Source organism: Colossoma macropomum, unplaced genomic scaffold (assembly GCF_904425465.1).
Source record: "Colossoma macropomum unplaced genomic scaffold, Colossoma_macropomum, whole genome shotgun sequence".
In the NCBI taxonomy this organism is placed as follows: domain Eukaryota; kingdom Metazoa; phylum Chordata; class Actinopteri; order Characiformes; family Serrasalmidae; genus Colossoma; species Colossoma macropomum.
In genome coordinates, this window is record NW_023494790.1 from 22133257 (window position 1) to 22145680 (window position 12424).

Genomic DNA, 12424 nt, shown 5'->3' on the forward strand with positions numbered 1-12424 from the left:
TCCTTTTAGTGGTTTTATTTCAAATGACTTTCGACTACATGGAAATAAAGAATAAATAGACGTTTCTCTTAATTTACACGATGATTCATGAGTTAACTCCGTGTCCCCCCTTTTCTGTTCACAGCACAGCGAGCTGCAAAATTACACTGTAATCTATAGCTTTATTTCATTTGAGGTCTATAAAAGTTATATATATATTTCTTTATTTTTTCCGAATAATGGAAAAAGCTTGGAATTCCTTCAAATAAACGCACTTTAATGCGAAATGTTCTCACCATAAATACATTACAACCAAAGTATGCTCAGCAAATACAGTAGACGCTGGTTACACGTAATACTGACCTCTTTACGAGATATAAAAAAAAATAATAATATAATAAGAATAAAAATTATAAAATGACACCACATATACATAGCATGTACATTCCTACACCGGACAGGACAGTGCATGTGTGAGAGAGAGAGAGACAGAGAGAGAGAGAAATGGGCTTGAGTAGCTTCGCTTCTAGGTCCTCAGGTGGGGCAGGAGCATTTGCACTCCGAGATGACGGGGTACTGCACGGGGATCCACATGCACCGCAGCCCCCCCGCCTTGCGCGGCACGCAACGCCACCGCAGGATGGTGAAGTGCGCCGACTTGGCCGGCCTGCACACCATGCCCTCGGGCACCGAGCACGACCTCTTGCTCGCGCAGCTGCCCACCTTGACGTATCGCGGCCAGAAACGGCTGCCCAGGTCCTGCCACGCGTACACCACCGGGCAGAACGTGTACGACCACAGCCACAGCTGCAGGCGCCGCCGCATCTTCTTGCTCGGCTTCTTCCAGCCGGGCAGCTCAAAGTCCAGAGTCCGGATGTCCCGGGGCATGGGCCCGGGGGGCCGCAGGCGTGCCGCGTCCGTCTCGCTCCCCGTCGCCTCCGTCTCCTCTCCCCCGCCGCCGCCCGCGCGCTTCTCCTCCGGCGCGGAAATAGCCATGAAGTGCACGTCAAAGTGCGCTCCCAGCAGCGCGCGCAGCTCCGTCTCGTTTAGGTCCCTCTCCTTAGGATCCAGCACGGGGTCCGGGTCCTCCTTGAGGTCCACCACGGGCAGGCTGTCGCTGGGGATGGGGCGAAGGAGGTAGTAGTGCTGGCACGCGCCTTCCTCTATCCGCGAGCCGAGAGAAAACAGCAGCACGCACAGGGACAGAAAGTGGGGGGCGGTATCCATTATGGACTTTAATTGTTTTTTTTTCTCTCTTTCTTTAAGTGTGTATTTCTATATGCAGTGATGTGAGCTTAATCCTCCAGAGCGCTCTCGGGTCTCGGCGCTAGCTCGCGGGGCTCCGACGGGCTCCCTCTCTCGCGGGTCGTGCCAGGCGCTGCTGAGGTCCTAAGCGAGGCCGAGTGATGAGGAGGAGGAGCAGCGGCATGGCAGCATCGGAACAGGCCTCTGTACCGGAGCGGTGGCGCGCGCGATCACGCTCGGGGCCTCTTGGCGGCTGATGCTGTTGCTGCTGCTGCTGCTGCTGCGTGCGCGCGCGCGCGCGGGCGCCCGACGCTCTGCATGCTCTCTTCGCGCTCTGTCGGCAAAAGTGTGGGAGAGCGAGCTGCTCCGTCTGATTTATCCTGCCTGCTCGGGATGGGAAGCCCGCGTGCTTTGGTTTTGGGGCGCCTCCTTCTTTTTTTGGGGAGGAGGAGTGTTGGGAGGGGAGGGAGGTAAGGGGGCTTTATTTTTTGTTTCCCCACCCGTAGTTAGTTTTTGTTTTTCTGTCCATTAAGTTTTTTTTTAGCTTGTGTTGTATTGCGATGTTTTTTGTTTGTTCTTTTATTTTGTTTGTTCTGTTTTTTATTATTATTATTATTTGTAACTCGTATTTTGGAACCTTTTCTATTCGTTTTCCACAATTTTTTGTTTCTCTACGCATGTTCCGCTGTTTTTGTTTTCCCACCCGTATTCCATTTTGTTTCTCACAAACATTCCGCTATTTTTTGTTTTCCCACCCATCTTCCGCTGTTTTCCCCCACCCGTATTGTTATTTTTTGTTTCTCACACATATTCCGCTACTTTTTGTTTTCCCACCCGTATTCCGTTTTTGGTTTCTCACACATGTACCTGTTTTGTTTTCCCACCCGTATTCCGTTTTTTGTTTCTTACACATAGTTCGCTATTTTTTGTTTTTCCACCCGTATTCCGTTTTTTGTTTCTTACACATAGTTCGCTATTTTTTTTTGTTTTCCCACCCGTATTCTGTTTTCTCCCACCCTTAAGAGTGCTGCATGGGCTGGTAGTTCATTCTCTCTCCAGACTGTTTGCGAGTATGAACTACTATCCAATGGTAGCGCTGGTGGGCGTGGCTTTCTAAAATACAGGTGGGAAAATAGGGCCACCGGGACTACAGCGGCATGTTTAGAGCGTGCTGCCGCTCGCCCTCTGCCGGCTCACGCACGTGCACGACCTGTCAAAATGTGACAACGGGAGAGGGGATTGAGTTAGGAACAAACTCAGAGTGTGGGACTCACAGGGTGAGATAACATACAGTTTAGTCAGTTCATTCATTCATTCATTCATTCATTCATTCATTCAATCATTCATTCATTCACTCATTAATTAACTGTCCTTCAGCTGTGGAAATTTTAAAGCCCCCGTGAATAAACAAAGAAGCAGCCATAATTAAAACAATTTTGCATTCAATGTTTTGTAGCAAACTCTTTTAACGCCTACCAGAAATTAGACTCAACAAGCTGCTACACATTTTACTACTAAGGTTTACTGATTGAATTCTTGTGGCTTTAAAACAGCAGAGCCGCCTGTGGTTAGGAAAAGCAAGTCTTTCTGTATGTATGAGCAGGGTCTCGAGCAGCGGCAACAACAGCAAAGTCTGGAGCAAACAGGGTTAAAAAGCCTCAGTGTTTGGAGTTCCACTGAACGCTGTTTCCGATATTCCTGTATTCCTCTTTAATGTTTAAATTGACCTTGGAGTAATTTTCTGGGCTAATACTGTGACAGTATGTGTCCGGCGCCAGTAGGATGTGAGTTCTTGCTCGAGACAAAGGAAATGGGGTGAAATTATGTTTTCAAGATAAGAGTGCCAACCAACTGGTGACTTTTGAAAATGAGTCATCCCCAGGGTAAAAGCACAAGCTGCTTTGCACTGGACAAGCGCAGTCCATCACAGACAAAGAAATATCTCACTAGTTAATTGGTTTTGTAGGCAAAGCAATAGATAACACATATATGGGAGTAGTGCGACGTTAAGTAGAAAGTGCTCTCCGTCGTCTCACTTAGCTTCAGGAATCTGTCTGTGATGTGTTATTCTGTGATAAACGACTGCATGCTGGTACACATACCAACACATGCTTTTGAATAGTCCCACAGTTGGTGGTTAGCTAAAGTGGTAGATGGGCTCCTGTTCATTTTTGGTGAGGATCAAACATTGCGTCATTTGACTCTTGATCCATAGATCACTCTTTGATAGTTGCAGTTGGCAAAGTTTGCTCCCTAATGTATACACGCTCCACTTTTTCCATTCCCTCACAGTCAGATCCATATGTTTTGAATCATCTCATCGGCAGGCCTATTTGTCCTTTGATTTCAGTGGAAGTAACTGAGCAAAGGCTGGTAGAAATGCGACCATCAATAGGTCTCTCACACTCAGCGTAGTGTGCTCAGTATACACAAAGTTCTCTTAATCTTAATGATGGATCAAAGGCCCTCCCAGGTTGAGGCACAAATATTCCTGATTCTTTCATGACCCAGCTAGATAAAAATGTAATTTGTTTTTGTTTAATTCCTCACGAAGACCTTTGATGATCTAACAGGAGAGCAATTTGAACGCTCGATTTAAAAGCTACGGTTTCACTGTAGCTAGCTTAGGGTCACTTCTGTCTTAAATACAAACATACACACAGACTCTCTCTCTCCTAAACCCCTTCCCCTCCTCGCTGGCTTTTGGAGACCAAATGTCTTTTCCATCTGATATCGCTGTCCCCATCAGAACTAGGTGTCTTGCACCATCAGCCTAAAGTGATGTAAACTGCGATCAAGTTAAGCTCGCAATGTCGTTGCCAACTGTATAAATTGGTGTAGTTTATTTATTATTATAATCAAATTTCCACTTCGCAGAACTAAAGACATTCCAAATTTCCATTCAGTGATACCCACATTCAAAAAGAAACCTATATGATAAAATGTATTGTTTAAATAAAAAAAGAACTTTGTAAAAGTGGAAAAGCACCCTTCATTAAATTTCCAGTCAAAATAGCCATGAAGCACAAGTTATTCTTTTTTCCAGGGGTAATTTCTGAGGAACATAGATATAAGATAATCTACTTGGATAAGGAAGGAGAAATCCAAAAGAAAATAAGTGAAAAATGGGACTCCTAATACTCCGTACAAGACCTGGTAGACCACCAAAATTGTCACCAGAGGAGAGAATCAAGCATTTCTGTCCATCCATCCACTGGGAGAACTCAATGGATCTGAAAGGATGTGTAGCTGTCAAGAAGCTATTATCAAGAAAAGGAAACAGACAAAATAGTAGAAAATATGAAAACCAAATGAAAAAGTTGCTAGTATTCACAGAACAATGGAACAAATGTCCACCCCAGAGTCCAGACTTCAACATCATTGAATGTATTTGGGATTACCTAGAAAGCAGAAAATGCAACCAAGTTCTTCAGTTGTTAAGGTTTCTCTATAATTTTCTGCAAAATATGTTTTTGTTTTTTCTTCAGAAAAGAATAACTTTTATTTAATGGCTGCTTCGATTGGGACTTCAATAAATGAAGGGTGGCCTCTGCACTTAAAGTATAAAACGTGAAAAATCAAACAAAGCACATTTCAGTACATATCTACACTGGAATGTTTATTTCAGGTCATAAACACATCTGCCACAAGGCCAGATTCAGTTGCATTGCAAAAGCTAACGTAACAATAGAAACCGGGATGACATGAGACAATAACTGTCAAAAATACGATACCGAAATATATTATTTGGATCAATAAATGCATAATGCAAAAATATACAGATATGATGCTCTTTAATCGTTTTGGCTTGCTGTGTGCACAGTATAAAGGTATCATGACAAATACTTATAATTGCACAATAATACCTTATGTGGAACGACAGCTGGTCAGACTATATTGACTCAACCAGAGTATTTGCAATGAAATCTCATTTAAAAACCTCACTCATTAGAGAACAGGCACAACATACACTATAAGAGCTGGGGCCTGAGCCCAAACACACAGGAATAATAAAGTAGTGCATTTTATCATTAGCTCCATTTTACCATGAGCTCCAACCGACATCACTGTACAGAACGTGGGAGGATGAAACATTTTCATCATCTTCAGAAGGAGATAAGTCAAGTACAAACATATTTCGAGGAACAACTGTGCAAAGACATTTTTAATACACTGCAACATCAACAAGTCATAACATTGCAACAGACAAATTCACAATGTTGCTCACGTAAGCTGCCCTTGTTGCCTCTTTTCTCCTGACAGCAGTTTGGACTCCAAAGACTTCAGTGGTGAGCGTCCAGTCTCTTGCATACACAAACTGTCATTTTATTGAACCTCTGCGGGATAGCCGTCAGGAGCTGAATTTGGTCTACACTTACAAAGAAACGGCTGAATGGCTGAATGAATACAGCCCTGCTCTCAGTGCAGCATTTCATTTTTTTAGACTACACTTTTATGTACACTTAAAATCTCTATGGCTTTTCTGACACAAGTTGCCAGAGTATTCAGAGTATCATTTTGTATCTATTTAACCTGTAAAATACCCAAATACTCATAAATATCCTTCAAATAAAGTGGTGTATACCCTTCATATAAAGTGGTACAAATCTGCAGTCTCAAAAGAAAATAAGGGCATCATCTTTTATGGGGCAAAAAGGCATTAAAAAAGCGAGATATCTGTTCATTTTACCTGCATTCATCATGCATAGGATGCAAAGAGATCTCTAAAATGCACTCTTTCGTGCCTATTCATAGAACACAAGTGGTTTCCATTTGTTTTAATGCTGCTGGCCATCACCAGAGGAATGGGAACAGATGGATCAAACCTTTGATACTTCAGATAAGAACAACCACACAACACAAATCATCCTGAAGAGGTAAAGAACATACAACTCAAGGCATTTGCTATGAAAAGGTCCTGTTAATTATTTAAATTAATAGGTCCTAAAAACCTGCATTGAAGTTTTCATTCACACACATTACTGTCATCTGGACCAAGACAGGCCCTTTACAACAATGATATGATTGTTTAACACTTCAAGCAAATGATAATTTCTAATGGTTAAAGTAAGCCTGTAAACAGATAGAATACGATGCCTTAAATAGAATATGAACCATTTGTATTTTCTTAGGTGTGGTAAGATCAGAACCAGTCATTTAGACAAGCTATACTTTCTTCTTACTGATCAAACACTGATGAATCATTGAGGGGAGATTCGATATGAGCACTAAAAGTCTGTCTGTGCTAGTGGATCTCTTGGGCAGTGATTTGTCTTAGAGGCGTACACCTCAAATATCAGACTCAACCTAAAAGCCATAATCAGAGACTGAGAGAAAAAGTACTACTTTTCACTTTTCACCTATGATACCAGTCTATGCAGAGGCAGTTTCAAGTTCAAAGGTAAAAGCAGCACTTTTCACGTTGCATTAATAATCAGTATTTTAACAGTCAGAGCCACGGAATATGAGTCCTACAGAGTTGACCAGCAACTTCATTTTTTCCCTCCACATTCTGTCAAGAAGATGCACAAATTACACACACTAACTGTTTACAAATTACAACACAGTTTTTACAATACTGTGCAAAAGTCAGAAACTCCCCTTCGTTTATTTAATTTCCAGTCAAGACGGCCCTTAAGAGCAAGTAACAAATTTTTCAGAAGGTATTTCTGAGGAGACTAGACACAAGATAATCCACGGTAACACTTTATTTGGAGTGGTCCTTTATAGATGATAAATAAACTCAGATTATCAGTAACACATCAACAACATATCAGTAAAGTAGCAGTAGTGAAGCATCTGAATACATTGAAGTAAATATCTTGAGGATGTACTGTTGATACATTACATGAAGTAGATGTATTGTTAATGTGTTACTTCCATTAAGCAAAATCCAACCTTACCCAAAACCTAACCCTAATCCTGGCCCTAATCTTTACCTCAATTCAAAACCTAATCCTAACCCTGGCACTAATCCTGACTCTAATCTTAACCTCAACCCAAAACCTAACCCTAACCCTCAAATGTTTTTGACATGTTACTGAAAGTCTTTGTGTTTGTTTTATCTAAAAGGACCACTCAAAATAAAGTGTCACCTAATTCACTTGCATAAGGAAGGAGAAGGAGAAAACAACAGCAGTTTCCAAGTCTGGAGTGCAAAAAATTATTAAAAGAAACAGAGAAAATTGGACTCCTAATAACCGTGCAAGATCTGGTAGAGCACCGAAACGGTAACAATCAGATAAACAGGACTTTCATCTTTGGTAGAAAGGAGAAAATCAAGCTCTACTCTTGCTTTAGATTCGAAAAATCCACAGGTGTTTCTGTCCATTCTTTACTTTGAGAAAACTCAACACTATGAGTCTGAAAAATATTGTGTAGCTGTCAAGAAGCCGTTACTGAGAAAGGCAAATAGACAAAAAAGAAGAAAATTGCAAAGAAGCTGCTGGTGCTCTCAGAACAATGAACTGGCCACTCCAGATCCCAAATCTAAACATCACTGAGTGTGTTAGGGATTACTTGGATCATGAGAAGCAGAAACTGCAACCAAGACTGAATTTTGGAGGTGTGGAAAAATATCCCTCCAAATTCCTTTGAAAAACTGAAAGTCTCTGGAAAAGATCGGAAGCTGTAAAAAAGTGTGCATACATCAAATACTGAAGAATTTGATATTATATTTAGTTGTTGAGGCTTTTGTGTAATTTTGTGTTAAATGTATGTTTTCTGTTTATTTTTTCCTGAAGCAGAAAAATAAATAAATTGTACTTTATGGCCATTTTGACAGGAAATCAAATAAAGTGGCCTCTGACTTACGCACAGAACTGCATGTTCTTATGCCTGAAAATGTACTTATTGTGGAGCTTAAGAGGCAGTTTGGTGGCTATGTGACAGATTACATCAAGATGACATACAATAATGCAGAAAAGGTTTGTCTTAGAGTGTGCTGCTGAGGATTTCAGAAACTTGATCATTCGTTTGGTCATCGGAGTCCACATCCTGAGCTGCTGTGGCCTTTCTATCTGTCTCCTCGCTCTCCTCTGGCCAGTGAGTGCTGTCTCTGCTGGGGGAAGTTTCACTGCATGACTCCACAAAAATTCTGCGCACGTTGGGTTTACTCTCTCTGTGAGCGTTCTTCCGCTCATCCAGGCGATATGAGGCAGAGGGCGAGTGCGGTAAAGAGCGAGGCAGCTCGAGTGGCAGGTCCAAATCACTCTGTCTGGTGTAAACTCCCTCAGAAAGCGAGGGCGTCTGACTCTCACTCTGAACGCGCAGCCAGCGATGCGGCCCACCGAAATAGCTCCTCTGGGGGTGGCTCTTAGACAGTAGCTTCCTCTTGGTCGGCGGGTCGGCCAGAAACTTGCAGCGGGACGCCTTGTCTGAGGACTTGGTGGAGTAAGTGGACAGGGACAGGTCCTCCAGGTCTTTAGTGCATGACTCTGTTTCCAGGATGGCCATGGAGCAGGCAGTGTATTTGAGGTCATGCATCTGCAGGACATCCGGAGCACTCCCACTCAGGGCATGCACGGCCTGATGGGACAGGTCCTGGGCCGAGGAGTAGACAAGGTCCAGATCCCGAGGGCTTAGCGCATCACTGGAGTCATAGTCGCTGTCTGTGGGGAGGAAGACCTCAGAGCAGCCCTCTTCATCCGAGCCTGGCTGGGAATCTGAAATGAAGAGAAGAAATAATGACTCACTCCACTATTAACACCATCAAAACATCAGGATAGGCATTTCAACTAGTTTTGGTATGTAAATTTACACATTCTAAACAAACAGAACAATATGTCACACAATGTACGCTGTACAAATGTATCTTTACTTTGAAATACTTTAATATACATCTCTGCTTAGACATAATTAGTTACGTAAAATGAGACGCAACATCAGCTGCTTGTGTCCCAGTGTTCTCTGTGGTTTTAAGTTGCATACTCAAAAAAAATAAATAAATAAAAATAAAGATAATACACAATGTATTTAATTCTTTATTTCCAAACTATACTTATACTATACACATAATTCCATTTTACATTCAAAGTTAAGTCTGAATATCCATTTGAATACACATTTGAATATTCATCCCTATCCCTAGTGCAGACGCAAACATTTTCAGTTCTCAATAAACATAACTCATAACATCTCTGGGGTTTTTGCATCACTAAAATAATCGAATTACTAAATATTACTTTGTATGAAACTGTTTAACATGAACGTTTTACCGCTTGTAGCCTTTCTTCTCCGCATCTCAGGAGATGGAGAGGGGGTTGGTAGGTAGTCTGTGTTTGAGGAGGTCGAGTCATTCTTCTGTGTTACAGGCTCTGCACTCGCATCCACCAGCCAGGTGATGGGCACCCCACCCAGAGGGTGCTTATAGCGGGCATACTGCAGGGCATCGGTAATCCACCGGATATCTCGCCACATCTCGTCCATTTGCTATTATAACAACACAGATAAATGTCATTGTGAAAAACACTGTATATACATTCACAGTACATTTAAAACACCGACTCGAGTAGATTAATTAACTCGAAGAGAAACACATGCTATTTTGAAAGTGACTGATGTGAATGCTGATTTTACAGAATTGTAAATCATTATTACAGAAGCAATCTGTTCAAGTTCTGAGCTGTGCCAGTCAATATGTTACCTTGAGTTAAGATGTGGCTGATTAATACTGCAGTACGGCAATCCAAGAGTAACAATCACCATGCTATTAAATATCGCAATGACTAACACTATAACTTATTTGGTGTTCATGCTCTCTTTTTTTAATGTTACATTTTAGTGGTTCAGAATTGCTCTTTAGAATTTCCAAACTTCAGAAGCAATTCAAGCTCTGGCTGAAATAAATTGAGAAGTAGAGTGTGTTTTCAATCAGAGCTGTTGACTACCACATAGTGAATCTCCGCAATTCCCACTTTCATATTTTCCATTCTTGAAACTTACTATGCAATTGTATTTACAAGGGGCTCACTTCACATGGGAGGGGAAAGCGCAGAAAAAAATGAGGCTGGGTAGAAGAAAAAAAAAGCTGCAATTTGAGCTCCTTCTAGCAAATGCCATGTGAGATCCAACTTATGGGAATGAGGGTTGACACCAGAGGATGACTCCTTTGGAAAGTATGCTGGGGCTAATGACAAAGGAGGGACCAGAGTATGACAAGTGAAATAATATAGAAGGGGTTGCTTTCACTCGCAAGAGAGGGCAATTCAACAAATCAGCGTTCATTTTGATGTTGTTGGCTGGAAGGTACTGCAACAAATTGGGGAAAAGTACTCAAAAGACGGTGACGTACATATGATGCCTAGTTCATGAGTATCAGTCTTCTGCCACTTAAAATAATGTATTTTTAAAAATATAATATTATATAACAATATATTTTAAAATCATTCAAGAATTTTGTTTCAAATTCCTTACACTGACTTTTCTAGTCCTTTAACTAACTAAAAGCAACTGGTCTACAAGATAACAGTTTACCATATATTTGGTTGGGAGCAGGAAAGGTTTGGAGATCAAAATCTTATTTAAAAGTTGGGTATGAATGTGCGATGCAATAAATAAATTAACTGACTGACTCAAATTTAGTCTAGATAACATACTGTACCTGGCCCAAATAAGCTCTTACTTGAGAGTATTTTGTGTCAGGGATGCTTCATCTTTGAATGACGCTATTTGCTGCATGTGTTTAAAATGCATGTTTTGCGGTCTGTCTGCCTTAGTGCCTTGACAGGACCTCACAGTGGAAAACTTTGCCTCTCACACAAGAGTGGGCCCTTAAGCACTTTCCACCAACGTGCCATTTTGACAGACGTGGCCCTTTTTTTTGCTTGCTTCTTAGTGGAACATTAAAATTTTCGTGCTAATTGATGCCACATTGCGTAGCCACACACAGCCACGCAGTCACTCGCATTGATTGGTATTCTTTTTCTCCCCTCATCACTCTTAGGCAGTGTGTAATCTGCGGTTAGAGTGCCGCTTTTTTCCACAGCCTCTTGGATCCGACATCACACAAACACTCTTGTGGTTTTGTGGTCAATCTCAATTAATAGTCCAGACCGTGGTGGCGAAGAGGGATTATTTCAGCCCAGCGCTCTGAACAGACAGCTCTCTTTCAAGTCCTGTTGTAAGACTCTGCTAAGCTGGTATTGAAATTTCAACACAAGAAAAACAAGCCATTTTACAGTTTATATGTCTAGTAGTTATACTTTATGACATCAATAAACTATTCTAATTGGATTATTAGCTTAAGTTGTTTTTGTAGTCTGACGTTTCACACACTCCCGGCGTGTCTGGGAATATGCATGAAAGCCATCCCAACTGTGTAGTGAATTATCAAATGTTTCATCATTGGCTTTGATATTAGAGATATGTAATAGAATGATGAAAGAAAAAGAAAGGCAGTGTTGTGTTGAGTCTACAGTAGAGCTGGGCAATATGACAATATTTATCATTATCATGATAAATTATGTCACAATACAATTCAACAAGCTTTTCTGAACATAATGTGGGCAGACAGTACTCTTAGAACTGCATGCTTCATTACAAACAGAGCAACATTTGTCCCTTTTAACTGGATTTAGTGCAACACAGTATGTGAAACACTGGATAACAATCACTGCATTCAAAGTTTTAGATCGTATTTTTTAAATGTAGCACTATTGGTTCTTTAGTCTCTGTTCCAACTGACTAGATATGTGACATGTGACATACTGTGTATTGTGAAAATGTATTACAATATTTTTGCCATACCGCCTACCTCTAGCCTGCAGTACTAAATACCAGATAAATACCTGAATAAAGTCCAGTATATGCTGGTGTCTCTGCTTAGCCGTTGCCAGTTCAGTGTCAGTAATGGCCTCTCTAAGAGCCTGCTGGGTTATCAAGGCGTCCAGGTCAAGCACAGAGGACAGGCGGCAGTACAGGCCGATAAACTTCTCCTTATATGCACAGAAGTGAACTACATACAGAGACATGAGGAGAAAGAAAAAGGGAGAAGTTACTCAGTATCTCATTACAGCTGTAATACATAATAGCTGGCTCCTCAAACTTTATTTGGCTGAATTTGTGCCGTGTAAAACCAGGATCCTTCTGAATTATCTACACAATACTTAAGTTGAAAGGCTATCATTATTTCCCCTGAACACTGACAATTCATGCCATCAGTGCTGCCTTTAGTGGAAATCTGTGGGTGGTTTATAAGTGT

At 41.4% G+C, this 12424-nt stretch overlaps 2 protein-coding genes across 2 annotated transcripts in view; both read right to left on the minus strand.

The window, feature by feature from the left end:
• nog3 (noggin 3) lies at nt 1-1395 on the minus strand. The gene has a single exon (XM_036571711.1). It carries the CDS (start codon nt 1204-1206, stop codon nt 514-516), a length of 693 nt encoding a protein of 230 aa, XP_036427604.1. The 5' UTR covers nt 1207-1395; the 3' UTR covers nt 1-513.
• Nucleotides 1396-7854: 6459 nt separating this feature from the next.
• The window catches only part of ankfn1 (ankyrin repeat and fibronectin type III domain containing 1), an 86892-nt gene continuing 82322 nt past the window's right edge, over nt 7855-12424 (minus strand). Inside the window, exons 22-24 of the mRNA XM_036572525.1 lie at nt 12012-12178; nt 9441-9654; nt 7855-8888 (exon numbers count right to left, since the gene is read on the minus strand). Of these exons, the coding sequence (XP_036428418.1) occupies nt 8158-8888; nt 9441-9654; nt 12012-12178 (1112 nt within the window). The 3' untranslated portion in view covers nt 7855-8157. The remainder of the gene's footprint in view (nt 8889-9440; nt 9655-12011; nt 12179-12424) is intronic.

Coding starts and splice junctions, on each gene's coding strand:
- nog3 (XM_036571711.1), bottom strand. CDS start 1,206: ATGGATACCGCCCCCCACTTTCTGTCCCTGTGCGTGCTGCTGTTTTCT.